Source organism: Delphinus delphis, chromosome 1 (genome assembly GCF_949987515.2).
Source record: "Delphinus delphis chromosome 1, mDelDel1.2, whole genome shotgun sequence".
In the NCBI taxonomy this organism is placed as follows: Eukaryota; Metazoa; Chordata; class Mammalia; order Artiodactyla; family Delphinidae; genus Delphinus; species Delphinus delphis.
In genome coordinates this window covers 34,568,377-34,591,545 of record NC_082683.1, presented here as the reverse complement: position 1 = coordinate 34,591,545, position 23,169 = coordinate 34,568,377, and the positions used below count along the sequence as shown (strand labels likewise).

At 40.7% G+C, this 23,169-nt stretch overlaps 1 protein-coding gene across 3 annotated transcripts; it reads left to right on the top strand.

Moving 5' to 3' along the window:
- The first annotated feature begins 14,945 nt into the window (after positions 1 to 14,945).
- Positions 14,946 to 21,346, top strand: SVBP (small vasohibin binding protein). 3 transcript variants are annotated; one of them, XM_060004304.1, is made up of 3 exons: positions 14,946 to 14,986; positions 15,653 to 15,827; positions 20,920 to 21,346. In XM_060004304.1, exons 2-3 carry the CDS (start codon positions 15,714 to 15,716, stop codon positions 21,004 to 21,006), a joined length of 201 nt encoding a protein of 66 aa, XP_059860287.1. In that variant the 5' UTR covers positions 14,946 to 14,986; positions 15,653 to 15,713; the 3' UTR covers positions 21,007 to 21,346. The 3 variants fall into 3 exon arrangements, with proteins under 3 accessions (XP_059860287.1, XP_059860276.1, XP_059860268.1); XM_060004293.1 differs by lacking the exon at positions 14,946 to 14,986 and adding an exon at positions 15,045 to 15,290; XM_060004285.1 differs by lacking the exon at positions 14,946 to 14,986 and adding an exon at positions 15,049 to 15,359.
- The last annotated feature ends 1,823 nt before the right edge of the window (positions 21,347 to 23,169 follow it).

Genomic DNA, 23,169 nt, shown 5'->3' with positions numbered 1-23,169 from the left:
TGTTGGGTAGAGTGTGACTAATGTGATATGAGGTCTTAGCTTTTTTATTAAAGGTGTGAATTTCCTTCCTCATAATCTCATCCGAGAAGAGCAGAGAGTAAGCTAGTGGCAACATTCCCAAAAATCTAAGGCTAAATAAAACAAAAAGGTAAAGAAAGGCTTACATCCCTACTGAATTGAGGACTGGAGTCAGATGGCTTGGTTTTAGTCTTGGCTTGGTCTCTACTATCTGTGTGACTTTGTAACTTGGAGCAAGTCACTTAAACTCTTAGGTCCTGATTTTCCATCTTTAAATTGAGAGATTCATTTACATTTGCTGAGTTCATTGTAAATTGGGAAACAACAAGAAGTAAGGAAATGTATTTGCCTTTTGATCCAGTGAGAAATAGTCTGGAAATCTACTCTAAGGAAAGAATCGGAAATACAAAAGTTTACATGATGTCAGTAGTATTTGTATAATAGTGAGAAACTGGACCATCTATAGGTACATCGATAAGGCAATGACTAAGTAAATTATGGTTCATCAAACCTATGTTTCAAATGAAAGCTAATGATGTGTTAAAAGCAAAATACAAAATAATACATTTACAATGATTATAACTACAATAAAGAGTGTGTAGGAAAGGAACTAAAAGTAAGTCCTATAAAATATGAATAGTTGTTAATAATTAAGGTGGTTGGAAATATGGGCAATTTTTTCTCATCTCTATTTCCTAACTTACTGATAAAGTGTAATATATTGATGAACTAATGTGCAACATGTAACTAAATTTAGCAAAAATGAAATTTATTAATTAAAGAATTTTGACAAGTTGAAGCTTTAAATTCCTTTCCAGCTCCAATATGCTATAATTCTGCTTCATGGAAAGGAAAAATAACATTTCAAGAGTGTTTGTCTAACTTTCAGTTCTCCACTAGAAATAACCTAATTTGGAAACTTGATACTTCAGATTACAAAATTACTGAGTTAAGAGGAGGATTAGTCAGATTCTATTTCTGAGAGTGCCTTCCATGGGCAGAGCAACAGTGAAGGAGAACCATGGTATTCAATGGAAGTTTCCAAGCCAGGCAGGGAGAAGAAACCAAAGAACAGGAGAGGAAACTAAAAGATGGTAGAGGAGAAACAGGGTAGAAGAAAAAGACTTAAAAAATAAAAGGGTGAACAGATGGTGAGTGAGAGTTTTCCATCATCAGCGGTCTAGATGCCACCTTTGCTGTAAGCCACCTGTAGGACACTAGGTCCCAAAATTGTTATATATAAATATATATTTTTTCATTGCTATATATAAGAGTTTGATTTTTTTCTTGTATCCATCCTACTTCAAGGAACTAAAAGCCCTCTCTTCTCACTACCTCTCCTAGTCTTTTTTTTTTTATTTTTATTGGAGTATAGTTGATTTACAATGTTGTGTTAGTTTCAGGTGTACAGCAAAATGAATCAGTTATACACATACATATATCCACTCTCTTTTAGATTATTTTCCCATATAGGCCATTACAAAGTATTGAGTAGAGTTCCCTATGCTATACAGTAGGCCCTTATTAGTTATCTATTTTATATACAGAAGTGTGTATATGTTAATCTCAAACTCCTAATTTATCTCTCCCCACCCCCTCTCTATCCCCTTTGGTGACCATAAGTTTGCTTTCTCTGTCTGTATTTCTGTTTTGTAAATAAGTTCATTTGTATCACTTCTTAGATTCTACATGTAAGTGATATCATATGATATTTGTCTTCTCTGTCTGACTTACTTAGTATGATAATCTCTAGGCCCATCCATGTTGCTGCAAATGGCATTATTTTGTTCTTTTTATGGCTGAGTAATATTCCATTGTATATACGTACCACATCGTCTTTATCCATTCCTGTGTCGATGGACGTTTAGGTTGCTTCCATGTCTTGGCTATTGGAAATAGTGCTGCAACGAACATTGGGATGCATGTGTCTTTTTGAATTAGGGTTTTCTCCAGACATATGCCCAATAGTGGGATTGCTGGGTCATATGGTAGTTCTATTTTTAGTTTCTTAAGGAACCTCCATACTGCACCAATTTACATTCCCACCAACAGCACAGGAGGATTCCCTTTTCTCCACACCCTCTCCAGCATTTATTGTTTGTAGATATCTTGATGATGGCCATTCTGACCGGTGTGAGCTGATACTTCACTGTAATTTTGATTGGCATTTCGCTAATAATTAGTGATGTTGAGCATATTTTCTGTGCTTTTTGGCCATCTGAACTGCCCTAGTCTTTGGCTTCAAATTCTCTCGGGCTCTGGAGCCCCTCTCGTTGCCCTCTGGGATGGACACTCCCTGCCCTGACAGGCACCCACGGTCAGCCAGCTCCAATTCACCTTCAGCATAGCCCTATGGCATTTCAGTTGTTTTAAAATTTTTATCAAATAAAATTTATTGCTTTTTTTTATCTTAGCTATTATAGAAAATCTGGAAATTACAAGAAAAAAAGGACAAAAATGTTTGAAATCACCTGTAATTCCTCCACCTGAAGACAATATGGTTTTTCAGATATTTTTTCTGTGTATGTATATAACTTTTTTTAAAGTAGGACTATACTGTATATATATTTTTTAATACCCAACATTTTCACCAAGAACTATATTATGTAGTTTTCCCATGCCATCAAATATTCTTTTAATGATTTCAGTGTTCCATCATGAATATGCAAGAATTTTAAAAATAATTCCATATTGTAGAATATTCAGGTTTTTTCCCAATGCATTGCTATTATAAGCTTTATCACTACAATTGATAGTGGATTGAGGGCCAAGTTATAAGGCTTAGTTCTAGACTTGGCTTGGTTCCTAATTGTGTGACTTTGTAACTTTAAGGAAGTCACTTAAACTCTTAGGCCTTGAGTTTCCCATCTTTAAAATGGTGAGACTTTTAATTTGCATTGCCAAATCGCCCTCCAGAGAGGTCATATCAATTTACCAAAGTGTATGAAATTGTTTGTTTCTCCACAACCTTGCCACCACTGGGTTTTTTTTTTTAACATCTTTGTCATTTTATTTATTTATTTATTTATTTATTTATTTATTTATGGCTGCGTTGGGTCTTCATTGCTGCACACGGGCTTTCTCTAGTTGCGGTGAGCGGGGGCTACTCTTCGTTACGGTGCACGGGCTTCTCATTGTACCGGCTTCTCTTGTCGCGGAGCGTGGGCTCTAGGCAGGGGGGCTTCAGTAGTTGTGGCTCGCAGGCTCTAGAGTGCAGGCTCAGTAGTTGTGGTGCACGGGCTTAGTTGTTCCGCAGCATGTGGGATCTTCCCAGACCAGGGCTTGAACCCATGTCCCCTACACTGGCAGGCGGATTCTTAACCACTGTGCCACCAGTGAAGTCCCTTTGTCATTTTAATGAGTAACAAAGCTGGGGTTTTTTTTTTACATCTTTATTATTTTAATGAGTAACAATATCTCTAAAAATAATTAATTGTGTTTCATCTTAATTTGTATTTCTTTGATTATTCCTTTGTCATTTGGACTTTGTCAATTACCTGTCTCTACTTTGTCCATTTTTCTATTTGCGCATTTGTCTCTTTAATGTTTTGTAAAATTCTTCATATAGTAACAAATTTTTTTTCTACTACATATGTTGGAAATATTTTTCCCCACAGGAAGTCATTTACATTTAAATTTGAAACAGTTTAATTTCAAAAACTTCTAAAGAAGAAAAAAACATGCAGTGAGGACTTCCCTGGTGGCGCAGTGGTTAAGAATCCACCTGCCTGGCAGAAATAGAGACACAGATGTAGAGAACAAATGTATAGACACCAAGGGGGGAAAGTGGCAGTGGAGGGGAGATTGGGATTGACATGTATACACTAATATGTATAAAATGTGTAACTAATAAGAACCTGCTGTATAAATAAATAAATTAAATTAAATTTTTTTTAAAAAAGCAGGAAAAAAAAGAACCCACCTGCCAATGCAGGGGACACAGTTTCAATCCCTGGTCCGGGAAGATCCCACATGCCGCAGAGCAACTAAGCCCGTGCACCGCAACTACTGAGTCCACATGCCACAACTACTGAAGCCCGCGCACCTAGAGCCCATGCTCTGCCACTAAGAGAAGTCCCAACTCATCTCAACCAGAGAAAGCCCGCACGCAGCAACGAAGACTCAATGCAACCAAAAATTAATTAATTTAAAAAAAAGTGTTTCTTTCTAAAAAAAACAAAAAACATGCAGTGGAAGTTCCCTTGATAACTCCAAGCAGCTTAAGAAGACCCAGCAAATCTACAGCTGTTCTGTCTGAAAGCACACGGCCAGGACCTGGCTAAGAGTAAGGGCTAAATAAGTGACAGCTGTCATACTTAATGATGACGATAATATCTAAAGGAGTCTTTTGACAAAACCCATCCAGTCCCCTTGTCACTTGTCCCCTTTTGCGCTCCTCATTTCCTGTCGCTCCATTTCATCCTCTAAAATGTTCTTGTGAGTATGAAGAAAGGGGATAGTTTCTCCAACAGACCTGAGGATCCTGAGAAAATCAAAGGACTAAAAAGAACGACGAGAGGGGAGAGGGAGGAGGACTCACCACTTTGGAATTAGGGGCCCTTTGTTCCTCACCGGCTGAGCTGGAGTCTCCAAGCTGGGAACATCCCTCTGCCCGTTCAGGGAGATGAGGCATCAGGCAGGAACATCAGGAAGGACTCCGAAGGTGGGCCCGAGAAAAGTTCATCTTTTATTCTAATGCCTGAAGCCCTCAGCCAGGGGCTCCATCTGCCTGACAGACTCCCTTCCAGCTGTTCCTATACACCAACAAGCCACACCCTGCCTGTCTGCCCCGATAAAGGAACAGAGCAAAGAGGAAGCTCCCTAAAAGCAGGGAAGCCTCCCAGTGCTGCCGGGCTAAGGGACTTCTGCGCCTCAGCTCCTTCTCCCGTCCAAGCCAACTGCATAGTGACTGCTTTTGATACATTGTGATCCTATCACACCCTTTCTTAAAAGCTTGCTCCTCTTTACTTTCCAAATCAGAGTAAAACTGAAGATTGGTTTCAAAGACACCCACCAATTAGCCACCTTCTTTAACTCACTACCTTTATCTCCAACTGCACCCTGACATGTGCTTTCTGATAAACAAACTTGCTGACTGTCCCCCAATATGTGATAAACCCTTTCCCGCCTATCTTGCTTTCAGAATATCCATAATTTTATATGCATAATATCCATGTGTTTCCTTAACCAGGCATTATATACTTTTATGTATTTTTGAACTTTATAAAGATGGAGCACGTTGTACATAATTCCCTGTGATTTCCTTTTTTCACTCAACATTAGTTTCTGAGTCTGGCTGACACCTATGGTAGCTCACACCATGTCCCCGCAGCCCACTCAATTTTGGGGTAGCTGAGACTTGAAGGCAAGCTGCTAGCATGCCACCTCGCAGGCCACAGCAGCTCTTCGCTTATCTGACTGGGGCTCTTCACAAAGCTTGAGAAGGCTGTTCAGCCTGTGTGTAACCCAGGAGTTCCGGAAAGTTATTGCCCCAGGGGATCGATCAGTGGGGCTTGGGGCAGGGGGTGGGGGGGTGGAAGTAAGTGGAAAATGGTCCAGTCCCCACATCTTCAGAGGGACAATTCTGAGCTGTATTCCACACAATTCCTCAGGGAGTTCTCAGCGGGAATGAGCACAGTGGCCCACTGTCATCAGTAGCTCAATAACGCACATCTTATTGGTTTGTCTTCCTTTTCTTTAATAAATTTATTTATTTATTTATTTATTATTTTATTTAGTTTTGACTGTGTTGGGTCTTCGTTGCTGTGCGCAGGCTTTATCTAGTTGCAGTGAGCGGGGGCTACTCTTTGTTGCCGTTCGTGGGCTTCTCATTGCGGTGGCTTCTCTTGTTGCAGAGCACGGGCTCTAGGTGCACGGGCTTCAGTAGTTGTGGCATGTGGGCTCAGTAGTTGTGGCTCATGGGCTCTAGAGCGCAGGCTCAGTAGTTGTGGTGCACGGGCTTAGTTGCTCTGCGGCATGTGGGATCTTCCCAGACCAGGGCTCGAACCCCTGTCCCCTGCATTGGCAGGCAGATTCTTAACCACTGTGCCACCAGGGAAGTCCCTTTCATCATTTTCTTCTCACTTGCTACTTCTGATTCCTGGGATCACTTCCTAAATAAACTCTTGCACTGAAGAATTTGTCTCACACCCTGCTTTGGGTGGAGTACAAATTAAGACACTGAAATCTGTCCATATTGATTGATAGAACCTGGGACGTTAATCCAACACTGTGAGGTAGATCATTGTATGTATATACCAAAAATTTGTCCATTCCCTCATTGATAAAAGTGAGGGCTATTTCCGGGCTTTTGCTTTTACAAATAGTGCTGATATGAACATTCTTTTTTTTTTTAATTTATTTGGTTGCGCCGGGTCTTAGTTGCAGCAGGCGGGCTCCTTAGTTGTGGCATGCGAACTCTTAGTTGCAACATGCATGTGGGATCTAGTTCCCCGACCAGGGATTGAAACCCTGCATTGGCATCGCGGAGTCTTATCCACTGTGCCACCAGGGAAGTCTCCATGAACTTCATTCTTATCTGAAAGTATAACCAACAGACAAACTATTGTTATTCAGACTTGGGTATTTGGCAGGTGTTTTCTCTAAAATGAACAAAGGGCACCTGTCGCTTGAAGGAAAACAACTGACAGTATTTGTTGCCAAAGTGATTTGATATTTTGGCTGGAAATTAGCAGTTTTATCTGCTACTGTGAGCTTGATAGTTTCCCAGTAAAGGAAGATTTTTCTGATGAGATTGGTAGTGACATTAGTGAATGCGAGTTTTTTATGTTATACAATGAAATGTGTCAACATTTGAAATATCTGCACAGTGAACCAATAAATTCTAAATGACTAATATATGTCTTGACAACTATGCATAAGTAGAAGAGCCACCAATATGCAAGACAATCTGGTGCATTTTACTGGAACAGAGTGTAAAGAGTTCATTGGTGTATTATATATTTGAAAGTTGCTAAAAGAGTAGATCTTAAATGTTCTCAGCACAAAAAAGAAATGGTAATTATGTGACGTGATGGTGGTGGTAGCTACCTTTATTATGGTCATCAGTTTGCAATCTATAAGTGTATCAAATCAATGGATTGTACACCTCAAACTTACACAATGTTATATGTCAGTCATATCTCAATAAAGATGGGCAGGGGAAGAAAGGAAAAGTTCACTGGTATGGTTTTAGATTCCATGCTGCATTAACCTTTAAGCAACTATCACTTGTCAAGTTTCTTCTTGCATCAAAAAAAAAACTACCTGTAATTATCTGAGGTGATTGAAATGCTCCGTTTCCAGGGAAGCCTCCTACACCCTTGGGGGAATGTAAGATGGTGCAGCCACTATGGAAAGCTGTATGGAGGGTCCTTAAAAAACTAAAAATAGAGTTGCCATATGATCCAGCAATCCCACTCCTGGGCATATATCCAGAGAAAACTATAATTTGAAAAGATACATGCGCTTCAGTGTTCATAGCAGCACTATTTACAGTAGCCATGACATGGAAGCAACATAAATGTCCATCAGCAGATGAATGGATAAAGAAGATGTGGTATATATATACAATGGAATATTACTCAGCAATAAAAAAGAACGAAATAATGTTATTTGCAGCAACATGGATGGACATACTAGACAACATGGATTGTCATACTGAGTGAAGTAAGTTAGACAGAGAAATATCGTATGATATCGCTTATATGCAGAATCTTAAAAAAATTATACAAATGAATGTATTTACAAAATAGAAACGGACTCACAGACTTAGAGAATGAACTTAGGGGGAAGGGTAGAGAGAAGGGATAGTTAGGGGGTTTGGGATTGACATGTACAAGCTGCTATATTTAAAAAGAATAACCAGGGACTTCCCTGGTGGCGCAGTGGTTAAGAATCCGTCTGCCAATATAGGGGACATGGGTTCGATCCCTGGTCTGGGAAGATCCCACGTGCTGCAGAGCAACTAAGCCCGTGTGCCACAACTACTGAGCCTGTGCTCTAGAGCCCCCGAACCACAACTACTGAGCCCACGTGCCCGCGCACCTAGAGCCCATGCTCCACAACAAAACAAGCCACACAATGAGAAGCCCACGCACTGCAGTAAAGAGTACCCACCGCTTGCCACAACTAGAGAAAGCCCACGTGCAGCAACAAAGACCCCACGCAGCCAAAAATGAATTATATTAATTAATTAATTAATTTAAAAAAGTTTTCCTTACACCCTTGACTGTTGATAAATTGTCTTGTACAATGTCCTGCATTCTGGATTTGGCCAGTTGCGTTCTTGCAGTAACATTTAATTTCTTTCTTTATCCCTCAGATTTCTGAAACTGGAAAGCTACAGGTTTGATCAGATTCAGGTCCACTTCTGAGCTGTGTGACCTGGATGAGAGGCTTAACCTTTCTGTGTCCCAGTTTCCTTACTAGCAAATTTTTTTTTCTGGTTGCGCCATGTGGCATGCGGGATCTTAGTTCCCCTTCCAGGCGTGGAACCGTGCCCCCTGCAATGGAAACTCAGAGCCCTAACCACTGGACCACCAAGGAATTCTCCTTACTAGTAACTTGTTTTTATGCTTTTCTTGATATTTTCGGGAAAATTGACTTTTTAGAATTTTATCATAGTCTCATACACCAGAACAATAAATAAACCACTTTTTTAAAGGTTATATTCCATTTATGGTTATTATTAAGTATAGGCTCTATTCCCTGTGCTGTACAATATATCCTGTAGCTTATTTATTTTATACACAGTAGTTTCTACCTTTTTGGTAAATTGAGGATAAAAATGGTAACTCACTCATTGGGTATAAGGATTAAATTAGTTAAAACATGTAAAATACTTAGAACTGTGCTTTCCACCCAATAAATGGTAGCTAGTATTATTATCTGAGGAAAGTCTCTAACTTGAAAGCTAGAGACCAAAATAAACAACAAGAGACAATCTAAGAAATGGAAGAAAATGTCAGAAAACTACAACTGATATCCTCAGAAACATGAAATAAGAGAAGATCCTGAGTCCACAACACAAAAGCAAGAGGCTACCAAAAGGAAAGTCAGGGAACCAGGAAAAACACTTGGAAATTAAAATTTTATAGCAGAAATGAACAAATTCAACAGAAAAACTACAGGATAAATTTCAGAAAAATCTCTCATACAGACTTCCCTGGTGGTCCAGCGGTTAAGACTCCACATTCACTGTGCAGGGGGCCCGGGTTCGATCCCTAGTCAGGGAATTAGATCCTGCACGCCACAACTAAGAGCTTGCATGCTGCAACTAAAAGATCCCGCATGCCGCAACTAAGACCAGCACAGCCAAGTAAATAAATACATACATACATACATAAAAATGTAACTACTAAAAAAATCTCTTATAAAGTTAGAATAAACAAAACCAAGGGATGGAAAATGAGAGAAAAATGATGAAAAAAACAAGGGAATCTAACAGAGAGAAAATTTCCCAGAATTGAAGACAGTATGTTTCCTGATTGAAAGGGACCCCTGAGTACCTAGAGCAGTGATTGAAAAAGCCTTACATTATTATTACTTATCATGATGAAGGTTCAAAACATCAAGGATAAAGGAAAAATATATGTCCTAAAAGCTTCCAGAAACAAGTGAACAAGCAAAAATTACATAAGAAGTAAAGGAAATCAGAATAAATCAGACTTCTCAAGAGTCTAGTCACATGAGAAGCTAAATAACAGTGGACCAATGCCTTTAAAATTCTGAGGGAAAGGGCTTCCCTGGTGGCGCAGTGGTTGAGAGTCCGCCTGCCGATGCAGGGGACACGGGTTCGTGCCCTGGTCCGGGAAGATCCCACATGCCGCGGAGCGGCTGGGCCCGTGAGCCATGGCCGCTGAGCCTGCGCATCCAGAGCCTGTGCTCCGCAACGGGAGAGGCCACAACAGTGAGAGGCCCGCGTACCGCAAAAAAAAAAAAAAAAAAAAATTCTGAGGGAAAATGATTTCCAACCTGGAACTCTGTACCCGGCCAAACTGTCAATCAAGTGTGAGAGCAAAATAAAGCCATCTTTAGATAAGCAGGGTTTCAAAAATGTACCTCCCATGAACTTATTCTGGGAAATTACTGGGGAATGAGCTCCTTCAAAATGAGAGACTAAGCCTCAAATAGGAATATCCAGGAGACAGGGGATTTGGTACAGAAGAGGAGATGCAAGTCCCCAGAATGTGGTTATGGGAAGTCTCAGGACAACAGTTGGATAGCAAAGCCAAGACGACAGCTTGGAGCGAGAGGAGGATAGGCCTAAGGAAGAATGTCTCTAAGGGAAAAAAATGTTGAAAAGTATCGGATTCATGAGACCAGACAGAAAGACGTTTTATAGTCCTGATGGAGAGTTTATGGAATAATTAACAGTAGATGCATAGATAATTACACAAATGAAAAAAGTAGGCAATTTTTGACTCCAGGAAAAAAAGAGTTGTAGAGTTGTTTAGAGTTGTTTAATAAAGTGAATGTAATCTTAGTACAGTATACACTGTAAAAATATTCTTTTTTACTCTTAGGAATAGTTATATTCATGTAAACACTGACTCAATCAACCAGGGAATTTTGTAGACTGTCCAAGCGTCTGTTGATGGTCGAGAGAGAGAGAAAGAGAGATCATAAACTCATGGAGGAAGAACAGAGAGGGGACTTTCACTCCCTCCTGGCTTCAGCCTTCACCTTCCTGATGAAGAATCCCAAACCAGTATCTACACACCTGTGATTTTCTGCAGCCCTATACTTACTGGACAAATTGTCTTGCTTATTGCCACCTGTAAGTGTAAACTAGCACGCTCTGTCTCTGTCTCTCTGTCTCTGTCTCTCTTTGTCTCTCTCTCTCTTCTCTCTCTCTCTCTCTCACACACACACACAAACACACACACACACACACATACACACACACACTCACACACCTCTGACTTATCCTCTTCCTCATCCTTTCCCAAGCCAACTCATCATAACTTTTATCAGTGGCTCCACTCTTTTTCCAATCTTCCAGTTTGGCTTTTCCACTACTTAATACCCGATATCCAGTCTGTTTCTGTTGGCTTTGTAAAGCCTTCCAAAGTCTCTGCCCTGTCTCCAGCTGTAATCTAATCCAGAGTTTATATGAACTTTATAAAGTGTACAATGTGACAAAAATGTAAAAGAAAGTATAAATCTTGCTAAAGTTTAAATGTTCATTGTAGAAATTTTAGAAAATATAGAAAAGCACAAAGAAGATAAAAATAATCTCCATTCTTAATTTCAATTTGTAATTTGGTGTGTTTCCATCCAGCCCCTTTTTCATGTGTATATAATAATCTTTTCTGAAACAATAAAACAAATATTGTGACTATGTTGTATATGCCTCTTTGTAACTTTTTCATTTACTAAAATAAAAACATTTTATTACATAAAAAATTCTTCTGTGTCATTTTATTGGCTGCATAGAATCCCATTATAGCTATCCTATAATTTATTTAATTGACCCCATTTATAAATATTTTCATTGTTTTGGTTTTTTACTCTTAGGAATAGCACCGTCTCTGATTATTTAGTTAGGATAACTTAAAAGTGTAGTTGCTGAGTCAAAGTTGTGCTTATTTTTTTTTCAATGTGGTTAAAAAAAAACCCCACATAACATAAAATTTACCATCTTAAGCTTTAAACAAATTTTTTAATGGAAGTATAATTGATGTACAATATTACATGTTATAGGTGTAAAATATAGTGATTCACAATTTATAAAGATTATATTCCATTTATAGTTACTACAAAATATTGACTATATTCCCTGTGTTGTACAATACATCCTTGTAGCTTATTTATAGTTTGTACCTCTTAATCCCTTACCCCTATCTCGCCCCTCCCCACTTCCCTCTCTCCACTGGTTACCACTAGTTTGTTCTCTAATTTGTGAGTCTGTTCCTTTTTTGTTATAGTCACTACATTAGTTTGTTTTATTTGTTAGATTCCACGTATAAGTGATATTATACAGTATTTGTCTTTCTCTGTCCGACTTATTTCACTTAGTATAATACCCTCCAAGTCCATCCATATTGCTGCAAATGGCAAAATTTCATTCCTTTTTATGGCTGAGTAATATTCATTGTGTAATATATATATATATATATATATATATATATATATATATATATATATAAAACACATCTTGTTTAACCATTCATTTGTTGATGGACACTTAGGTTGCTTCCATGTCTTGGCAATTGTAAATAATGACACTATGAACATTGGGGTGCATGTATCTTTTTGAATTAGAGTTTTCGTTTTCTTCAGATATATACCCAGGTGTGGAATTGCTGGGTCATATGGTAGTTCTATTTTCAGTTTTTTGAGAAAACTCCATACTGTTTTCCACAGTGGCTGCACCAATTTACACTTCCACCAACAGTGTACAAGGGTTCCCTTTTCTCCACATCCTCACCAACATTTTTTTATTTGTGTCTTTTTGATGATAGCCATTCTGACAGGTGTGAGATTATATCTCATTGTGGTTTTAATTTGCATTTCTCTGATGATTAATGATGTTGAGCATCTTTTCATGTGCCTGTTGGCCATCTGTATGTCTTCTTTGGAAAAATGTCTATTTAGGTCTTCTGCCCATTTTTTTGACTGGGTTGTTTGGTTTTTTGATATTGAGTGTATGAACTGTTTATATATTTTGGATATTAACACTTTATTGAACATATCATTTGAAAATATTTTCTCCCATTCAGTTGATGGTTTCCTTTGCTATGCAAAAGCTTTTAAGTTTAATTATTTTCCAGTTGTTTGTTGTTGCTTTTATTTCCTTTCTTTAGGAGACAGATCCAAAAAAATAGTGCTACAATTTATGTCAAAGATGTTATGCCTATGTTTTCTTCCAGGAGTTTTATTGTTTCTGGTCTTACATTTAGGTCTTTAATCCATTTTGAGTTTATTTTTGTATATGGCATTGGAGAATATTCTAATTTCATTGTTTTACATGAAGCTGTCCAGTCTTCCCAGCACCACTTATTGAAGACACTGTCTTTTCTCCATTGTGTATTCTTGCCTCCTTTGTTGTAGATTAATTGACCATAAGTGCATGGGTTTATTTCTGGGCTCTGTATACTCTTCCATTGATCTATGTGTCTGTTTTTGTGCCAGTACCATACTGTTTTGATTACTGCAGCTTTGTAGTATAGTCTGAAGTCAGGGAGCATGATTCCTCCAGCTCTGTTCTCCTTTCTCAACGTTGTTTTAGCTATTTGGGCTCTTTTTTGTTTCCATACAAATATTAAAATTATTTGTTCTAGTTCTGTGAAAAATGCCCTTAGTATTGTGATAGGGATTGCACTGAATCTGTGGATTGCCTTTGGTGGTATGGTCATTTTAACAATATTAATTCTTCCAATCCATGAACAGCACAGTACATGTTTCCAATGGTTTGTGTCTTATTTCTTTCATCAGTGTCTTATAGTTTTCCAGTACAGGTCTTTTACCTCCTTAGGTAGGTTTACCATCTTAATTATTTTTAAGTGTGCAGTACAGTGGTATCAACTATATGCATACTGTTGTGCAGCTGATCTATAGGACTTTTTCATCTTGCAAAACTGAAACTCTATATCTATTGAACAATTCCTTTTTCCCCTCCCCCCAGTCCCTGGCAATCACCATTCTACTAAGAGTTTGACTATTTTAGTTATCTCATAGAAATGGAATAATGCAGTATTTGTCTTTTTGTGGGGTCATGTTCATTTTCAAGGCTTTTGAAATGCTGTGTTAAACTGGCTTCCCAAAGTGTTGTGATAATTTACACTTTGACTGAAAATATGAGTGTCCATCTGGGCTACACTTTCGCTGTTGCTTAGAATCCATCCTTTGTTTCAATTCTTGCCCAATCCTTAAAGGAACAAAAGGAGTAGGCTTGAACACGTTTTCTTTTGGATCGGCCATTGTCCTATCCTCAATCCTAGATGAAATACTTGCTAGGGCACTTACTGGGTGTGTGACCTTGGACAAGTCACAAACTCTCTGTGCCTCTGTTTCCTTATTTGTAAAATGGGAACAATAATAGTATATTATTATATATTCACACTATTATACGTACTTATTATGAGGAATACATGAGTTAATAAATGTGAAGCTCTATGAACAGTGCCTGTAATATAAGTCCAGAAGAGAGGTAGTTATTATTGTCGTTATTATTAGACTGTACAAGATTTCTGCTGTCAAAGTACTTATCTACCATTTTGTCCAATCCTTGATAATCTAATAAATGAAAAATGATAGCCAGCTATTTCAATTTGTAAAATTATTGTGAATAGTTATAAAATTGTAATTTTAAAATTATCGATTATCAGTGAACTTGAACATTTCTCTTTGTTTATATTGGCTATTTATACTTCCATCACGATTTCCCTTTTCAAAGCACTATGGTAAACAGGAGTTCACTTGATCTTCCTAACAAGCTTCTGAATCAAGAAGGCGGCAATCAGGCAATTGGGATTGACATGTATACACAGATGTTTATAAAATTGATGACTAATAAGAACCTGCTGTATAAAAAAAAGTGATCAAATGTATTCTATTGGAAAGAAGCAAAAATAGACCATGTTTACTGCCTAAATTACATAATAATAATTTTAAAAAATGCAGCAATCATCATCCCTACTTTCCGAATTGAAAACTGAGGCTCAGAGGGTTACAATTCTAGTCCCAGGTTTCAGATCTCACCTTTCAAAGCCTAGCGTCTGTCCCAGAAAGTATTCCCGGGAAAAGCTTTTGTTACTGGTACCCACCCGACCCTGCCCCAGCTCCAGCTCCAGCTCCAGCTCCAGCTCCAGCTCCAGCACCGGCACCGATGCGGCGCGTCCAGACACGCTCTCCGCGCACGCGCAGCCCTTCCTGTGGGCGGGGCCTCGACGCTCCTGCCCGCCCTCCACCTCCCAGCCCCGCCCAGTCCGAGGCGCGGCAGGCTCGTACTGCAGGCTGGGAGGTAGGGGAAGGCGGGGGTTCCCCCTTGGGCCCTTGTCCGAGTCCCGAGACCCGGGAGGGAAGGCCCCGACTCCCGAGCGCCGCCCGCCTCCAGCCGCCGTTTTGGACCGGGAGTGGGCGGCGGCGGGAGGGGAGCTCTCCTGGGGCCGGGCTTGGGCCCGGGCGGGGCGGTGGCGGAGGGCGGGCCCCTCGGGCCGAGCGGGCCGTAACCCTCTGGGAGGGCAGAGGTGGGAAAGCCCTGGTCCGGAGGCTGGAGGCCGCGCGAGTCTTGGGCTCCCCGCCCACCCGCTTCGAGACTTCGGCCGGTCGGTCCCTCTGGGTCGCGGTGTCCTCGTAATTATGGCAGTCCCACGCTGGATGCAGCGCGCTACAGTGTAGGAAACCGTTCACAGGGCTCTTCGCATTTGGTGCTCACACGGCAGCTCGTGGGAGGGGGCCAGGGGATGGACTGTTGTCCCATTGTGCAGACGGGGAAAACTAAAGCTCAGAGTGGGGAGGAGATTTGCCTAGAGACACCCAGCGAGGTGGTGGCAGTGGGACTCAGGTCTTACTCCTCCAATGCAGCGCCCTTTTCCCCGGGCCCGTCTGCCTCCCCTGCCAAAGGAAGGGGCTGAGGTAGGGCATTAGTGAATGGAAGTTCGTTCGTTCATTCTTTTTTTGTTTTTAGATCCGCCTTCTTCTGTACCATCCAGGTCGGAGCTGACTAAGAAGTATACAGAAGGCAAGTCATGGATCCACCTGCACGTAAAGAAAAAACCAAAGTTAAAGAGGCTGTCAGCAGAGTTGAGAAGGCCAAGCAGAAATCAGCCCAGCAGGAGCTGAAGCAAAGACAGAGAGCAGAGGTGAGAGTAAGGAGGGCCTGTATGCCTGTAGTCTGCTGGAGATGATGCCGGTATAGAGAGATAGAGCTGTGACGGGGAGCCCTACCTGCCTCCAGCCAATCCAGCCAAAACAGGTGTTATCCCAGGTTTCCAGAGGAGATCACTGAGATTCCAGAGTCACATGCCAAGTGTCAGAACCCCGACCGGTACCAGATAGCCTCCAGATGACTCCTGGCGCAGAGCTTTTGTGGTAGGACCTGAGGGAAGGAAGAAAGGAAAAAGAGAAGGGACGGGCTTCCCTGGTGGCGCAGTGGTTGAGAGTCCGCCTGACGATGCAGGGGACACGGGTTCGTGCCCCGGTCCTGGAAGATCCCACATGCCGCGGAGCGGCTGGGCCCGTGAGCCATGGCCGCTGGGCCTGCGTGTCCGGAGCCTGTGCTCCACGGCGGGAGAGGCCACAACAGCGAGAGGCCCGCGTACCAGAAAAAAAAAAAAAAAAAAAAAGAGAAGGGACATGTAAGGGAGGGGTCCTGTAAGGGAGTGAGAGAGAGCAAGTGTCACACACCCTAGTACAGATGTCCTGGATTTGGCCTGGAGAGTTGCTCCTCCTAATTGTGAAGTAGAGGCCCAAGCTCTACACCCAACACTATGTTCCTTTGTTCAGTCTGCACTTAAAAATCAACCTGAGTGTTTACATGAATATTTTATTTTAGCATTTAATATCAGGAAAAAGCTTCCCGCAGTCTTCCCTCTTTCTATTTCTTTTGCTTGTTTCTTTTCTTTTTTTTTTAGAAATTTAAAAATACAGAAAAGCAGAATATTATAACAAACACCTGGGTACTCAGTACCCCAGATTGATAGTGTTTAACATTTTGTCATATTTGCCTGGAGTCTTTTTTAAATAAGATAAGTAAAAATTACATAAAAATTTGAAGTCCCCTTTCTCCATTTCCTTTTCCCCTCCCTGTGGGCAACCACTATTTTTTTTATACTTTTACACTCAAATATTAGTAGATATTTTTGAACAATATAAAATGTTCTTTTGTGTTTTAAAATCTTATATTAAACTAATTCCACGTGTTTTATTTTGTTTATGTTTTTTAGAACTATTCATGTTAATGTAAGTAAGAATCTAGTTTATTCCTCATCACTGCTAATAGTAGTCTAGTTTATGAATCCACTTTAGTATATTTACCCCATCTTCTGGTAACGGATGTTTAAATAATTTATAGGGTTTTTTTTTGCTGTTACAACCAATGGTGTAGTGAAAAACTTTTAGATGTCTCCTTGGGCACCTGTGCTGGAATTCCTGAAGGGCATATATAACTAGAAGTAGAATTATTGGGTACATTTTCAAATTTACTAGCCGTTGCCAAATTGTTTTCAGAGAGATGTACAAGTTTGCACCTGCATTAGCAGTGTGAGAGAGTTCTCATTCTTCACTTCTTTTCCAATGCTTAATAGTGTCAGACTTTAAATTTTTGTTAATCTGATCCATTCACTCACAATATTGAACTGCTACTACATGCCAGGCACTGTTGTAGGAACAGAGGAGTCCCTGCCCTTGTGGAGCGTGCATTCAGCGGGGGAGGCCGACATAAACATAATAAGTAAACTTAATAGTGTGTTTGAAATTAATCCATAAACTGAAATCTGCCTTTGGATTAAGGCAGACTGTCTGAGAGCTGTGGACCTGGGTTCTAACAGATTGTGCCCCTCTTTCCTTCACCTCCCCATCTTCACCTGGACACAGGCCCCCAGACGGTTTTACTGCTCAGCACTTTGGTGAAAGTTGGAGGGCCGCTGTAAGAAACAGCCCTAGGAAACTGTCCTTTGTGCACACTGCAGCGATAATGTTGTTGAGGACATTGTTCATGTGTTTACTGACACCCTGCCGGTGAGGTTCCACAGGTTACACTTACTTGTCTGACTTCAAACCCCAACTCCTCCATAAATTCCAGTTCTTCCCAGGTCACCTTGGACAAGATACTTAACCTCTCTGAACCTCAATTCTTCAGTTCCTTTTTGGTAAAATGAGGATGATAACATCAATTACACAAGATTGTTGTAAGGAATAGAAATGTATGTAAAACACATAGGACAGTGCCTGGCCCAGAGAAAGCGCTCAGAAATGGCAGCGACTGGTTGTTATCAGGAGTCACTGTGTTTTCATTGTGCGGACTTGAAGGTGAATTGTGCTGATTTGCCAAGATGTCATACCGGACTTGCACTGTCGTTGCAGCTGGCCCTTGTTGAGCTCCTCAGATGTGCCAGGCACATGCATCACCACATGTAATCCTCACACCAGGGTACATTATTGTTGCTCCCACTCTGACCTTTGTAAATCCTTCCTGGAATAAGGAAGGGGGATACCACATACATGAGCTTGTGAGGTAGAAAGTATTATCCTCACTTCAGGTGAAGTGTTGGGACCAGAATTCCTAGGTAGTAAGGGATAGAGGGGCAGGGCTGCCATCTAAACAGGTCTCTGGACTTTCTCCCCTGCTCCCTGCTTTGCCCCACAGTTGCCTTGCTGTTTTGTCTGTGTTGCCTGGAATGCAGTTTCCTAAGATAGGAATGTGACAAGAGCCCTTGTGGGGAGGCGGAGACACAGTTTCCCTTCAGTTCTGTATAGATGCCACATTCCAGAAAGTGAGATGAGAAGGAGAGATGAGAGGGGTGAATGGGAACAGAGGCCCATTTGGCAGCTGAAGCAGCATTTGGCACTGTTGGTGATCCTGTCCTTGAAAGTCTCGTTCCTTGGCTTGGACCCTTGACCCATTTTGAGTCTGTTCTTTCTCTGCTTAATGAATTACTTAATATATTCTTAATACATAATACTTATAATACTTAATATATTAAATATATTCATACTTAATATATTCTTAATTATATAATACATATAAATAATATATATAAAATGTGTTTGTGCACTTAAAGAAGATGAATAAAACAAACACCCAACTACAGAAATAGAACATGACCAGTAACTTAGAAGCCCTTCAGGCCTCACTCTGGTCATGTCCCCAGCCTTCCCACTAGCAGTACCCTCGGTCCTTAATTTCATGCTAATCACTCCCTTGCTGTTCTGTATTAATTTACTATTTCTGTGCGTACCCCTAAATAATATTTTATAGCATAACACTATACTGTCTAGTTTTGCATGTTTCCGAACTTTATATATGTTACCGTATTCCGTGACTGGTTCTCTTCACTCAGCATCTTTTTTTTTTTTTTAACCATGTAGATTTATTTATTTGTTTGTTTGTTTTATGGTAAAACATACATAAAACTTGACCATTTTAACTATCAGTATTATGCTTTTTGAGAATCATTTGTGTTGTTGTTTGAGACATTTTCATCACTGCGTGGAATTCCGTTTTACTTAAAGATTATAGATTTTTTTTTCTTTTAATGTATTTTTGGCTGCGTTGGGTCTTCGTTGCTGTGCGTGGGCTTTCTCTAGTTGTGGCGAGTGGGGGCTGCTCTTCATTGCTGTGCGCAGGCTTCTCACTGCAGTGGCTTCTCTTGTTGCGGAGCACAGGCTCTAGGTGCGCGGGCTTCAGTAGTTGTGGCACATGGGCTCAGTAGTTGTGGCTTGTGGGCTCTAGAGCACAGGCTCAGTAGTTGTGGTGCACTGGCTTAGTTGCTCCACGGAATGTGGGATCTTCCCTGACCAGGGCTCGAACCGATGTCCCCTGCATTGGCAGGTGGATTCTTAACCACTACGCCACCAGGGAAGTCCCAAGCTTATAGAATCTTATCAAAATTTTTTAAAATTGGGAAAAAAAAAGATTGTAGGATTATTCAAGCTTTCTATTTAGTCAGTTTTGATCATTTAAGTTTTCAAACTTATTGACGCAGAGTTCATAAGTTTTGTTTTAATCTCCATTGTGTCAGTAATTATGGCTTCTTTTAAATTCTAATAATGTTTGTTTGTGCCTTCTCCCTTCTTATCTCGACCTGTCTTGTCAGAGGTTTGCAGGGTTTTCTTTAGTATTTTCTAAGAACCATCTTGCAGTTTTGGTGATCCTCTCTATTGTACATTCGGTTGCTTTTTCATTCATTTCTGCTCTTATTTTGTATTTTCTATTTGTCTCACTTCTCAGGTTTTTTTCCCTTCTTTTTGATTACTCAAGTTTTATCCCCTACACACAAACACGGTCCTTCTTTTTTTTCTTCTATACAAATGTGGAAGCTTTATGTTGTTTCTCTTCCCTTGGTGGATTAATTGATTACTGCAAGGTGAGCAATAAGGTAGACACCCTGCCTTTCACCTTAGAATGTCTCTCACAGTTTTCTTTCCACCCCACTGCCTGCCCTGGGTCATGTTCCTACTATCTCCTCCTGGACTATTGTAATAGGTGTCTCCTAATGCCTATAATCTCTCCTCCCCAACTCCATCTCTCACATGGTCTCCAGTTTTCTTTCTCAAAGCACAGATATAATCAATTTGCTTCCCTGCACACTTCTCTCTCCAGAGTCAGCCCGATAAAGTCCAGATTCCTTGGCATGGCATTTAAGGCCCTAACATACTTTTCTTGCTTTCTCCAGCTCCCCAAACCCCATTCCATGATATCTTTTTTTTTTTTTGCGGTACGCGGGCCTCTCACTGTTGTGGCCTCTCCCGTTGTGGAGCACAGGCGCCGGACGCACAGGCTCAGTGGCCATGGCTCACGGGCCCAGCCGCTCCGCGGCACGTGGGATCTTCCTGGACCGGGGCACGAACCTGTGTCCCCTGCATCGGCAGGCGGACTCTCAACCACTGCGCCACCAGGGAAGCCCCATGATATCTTCCATATTAGCATACTTGAAGTTTCCAGAACTAATGCTGTACTTTTGCATTATATTTATTTAATCATAATATCCACTCCCCCATCACCTATGTCCTTTCCCCAGTCTCTACCTGTTCAAATCCTACCGATCCTTTAAAGGCCTGATCAGTCACCTGCCTCACTGCTTCTTATCTGATTCCCCAGTGGAGTTACTGTCTACCTCTCCTGCCCCTGCGTTACCAATGCAGTTCTGGCATTTTCAAATGACACAGCCTCTTGTGTCTGAAGATACACTAAGCATTTGCCTCCATTGCTAACATGTCTTTTCTCCCGTTCAGATCTATGCCCTCAACAGAGTCATGACAGAACTGGAGCAGCAGCAGTTTGATGAGTTCTGTAAACAGATGCAGCCTCCTGGAGAGTGAGCCACCCCTGCGTTCACACTCGATGGGACCCTGGAGGCTTTGTTTGTGTTTTGTTTGTGTGTTACCAGTCTTAAGCTGAGATGGCCCATTTGGAGCCTTACACAACTGGACAAGAAGACATTTGTGTTATTCCTGAAACGATAAATCGGAACTTCCTATATCTAACTTACTTCACTAGTTCCTCCGATCTGAATTGGCCCATTGCTTGCTGAAGAGACTTGTTCTGTTCTTCCAAGACAATAGATTTTTTTTTTTAACTTTTTCTATTTTTTGAAAAAAAATCAGTGTTTCTTGTGAAACTGTAAATCTCCAAAACTACAAATAAAATACTAATAGGGTGTTTGTTTGCTCATACTTTAGGGTTGGGGCGCCTAGCCATAGATGGTGGAGTCCAAAAGAACGTACTAGGCAGGCAAAGTTGAGGTGAGCAGAGGGGACCCTTTCTCCTTCGGGAGGAGAGCGGAGAGGAGAGGAGAGAGAGAACATGGCTGCTTCCAGATTTCATTCTTCCTGGGCCTAAAGCTCTGCAGACCCTAAGGTTTTAGCCACACGGGTATAAATATGTGGCCTCTGCTCCCAGGTGAGCCACAACTCAGGTTAGAGGCTTGAAGCTAGGATTCCTGTCACCCTATGAATGTGGACAGCTAGTGGCAGGCTTGTACCAGCAGGGGGAGGGGAGTGAGGCGCTTTTGGTTTTCCATTTTCGTTTTTGGTTTTTCATTTTCATCTTTCACCTTGTCAGGCCTAGAAGCAGAACACATATGGAAATGAGGCAGATCGCTCAGCGAGGGCACAAGAGCCAACACTGCCACCTCCATTACTCTCCACACTGGAAATGCCTGTATTTTCCCTAGTGGTGCTGGGAATATCTCCAGCAATTCCCATCTCCTTTGTCTCCCTGCTGCTCTGAAGTCACTGAGAATTCTGTTCCCATTGTTGTGTTTGTTTTAGGAATAAACTGCGGAGTTAAGGAGCTTGCTGTCCCTGTGGAGAATGTGTTTTGAGAGCCTAAGTTATAGTCAAGGATTACCTCTACATAGATTATCCCCATAAGTAGTAATTAGGTTCTATAGGATCCTACTGAATTTGGGTTGAATGCAGATTTTTCAGTTTCGTGTTTTGGAGAAATGGGGGTTTGGAGTAAGCTGTCATAAACCTAAGGAAATGATGTATTAGTATGCTAGAAAGAGCAGTTTTTGGAGTCAGATGACTTGGGGTCAAGAGCCATCTTTACTGCATTGGATAAGTTATTGACCTCTCCAAGCCTCACTCTTCTCCCATCTGTGTAATGGAATAATATTTTCTTCTTCTCAAGATCATTCGTTGAGAAATAAGTAAGATAATGTATTTAATAACTACTCAGTAAATATTACTTTCCTTCCCAACTACCTTACTTCATGGGATATGTTTCAAATTTCAAATAACCAATTAATATATGAGCATTGGTTGGAAAGATTCTGATCCTTAGTTGGGAACTGCTTGTATTAACATATCGCAGCCCTGGATATAGTTCATCCTAGAGAAGTTTTCTAGTATTGCAAACTGTAGGTGGTTGTAAAATCAGTTGAATAAATTGTGACCAGCTTTTCTTTTTAATGAAATAATAGAACAGATTGTAAAATAGCACATGTGGTAAGGATATTGTTTCATGAAGCTTTTGTTTCAGCTTTCAGTTTTTCACCATCGAGTATAATGTTAGCTGTGGGTTTGTCATATATGCACTTTAATACGTCAAGGTACATTCCTTCCATACCCACTTTATTGAGAGTTTTTATCATAAATGGGTGTTGAATCTTGTCAAATGCTTTTTCTGCATCTATTGAGATGGTCATATGGTTTTCATACTTCGTTTTGTTAATGTGGTGTAGCACATTGATGGCTTTGTGCATGTTGGACCACCCTGCCATCCCTGGGATAAATCCCACTTGATCATGGTGTATGATCCTTAATGTATTGTTGTATTTGGTTTGCCAATATTTTGTTGAGGATTTTTGCATCTGTGTTCAGTAGTGATACTGGTCTCTAATTTTCTTTTTGTGTGTTTTCTTTGTCTGGTTTTGGTATTAGGGTGATGTGGGCCTTGTAAAATAGTTAGGAAGCGCTCCTTCCTTTTCAACTATTTTTTGGAATAGTTTGAGAAGGATAGGTATTAATTCTTTGAAT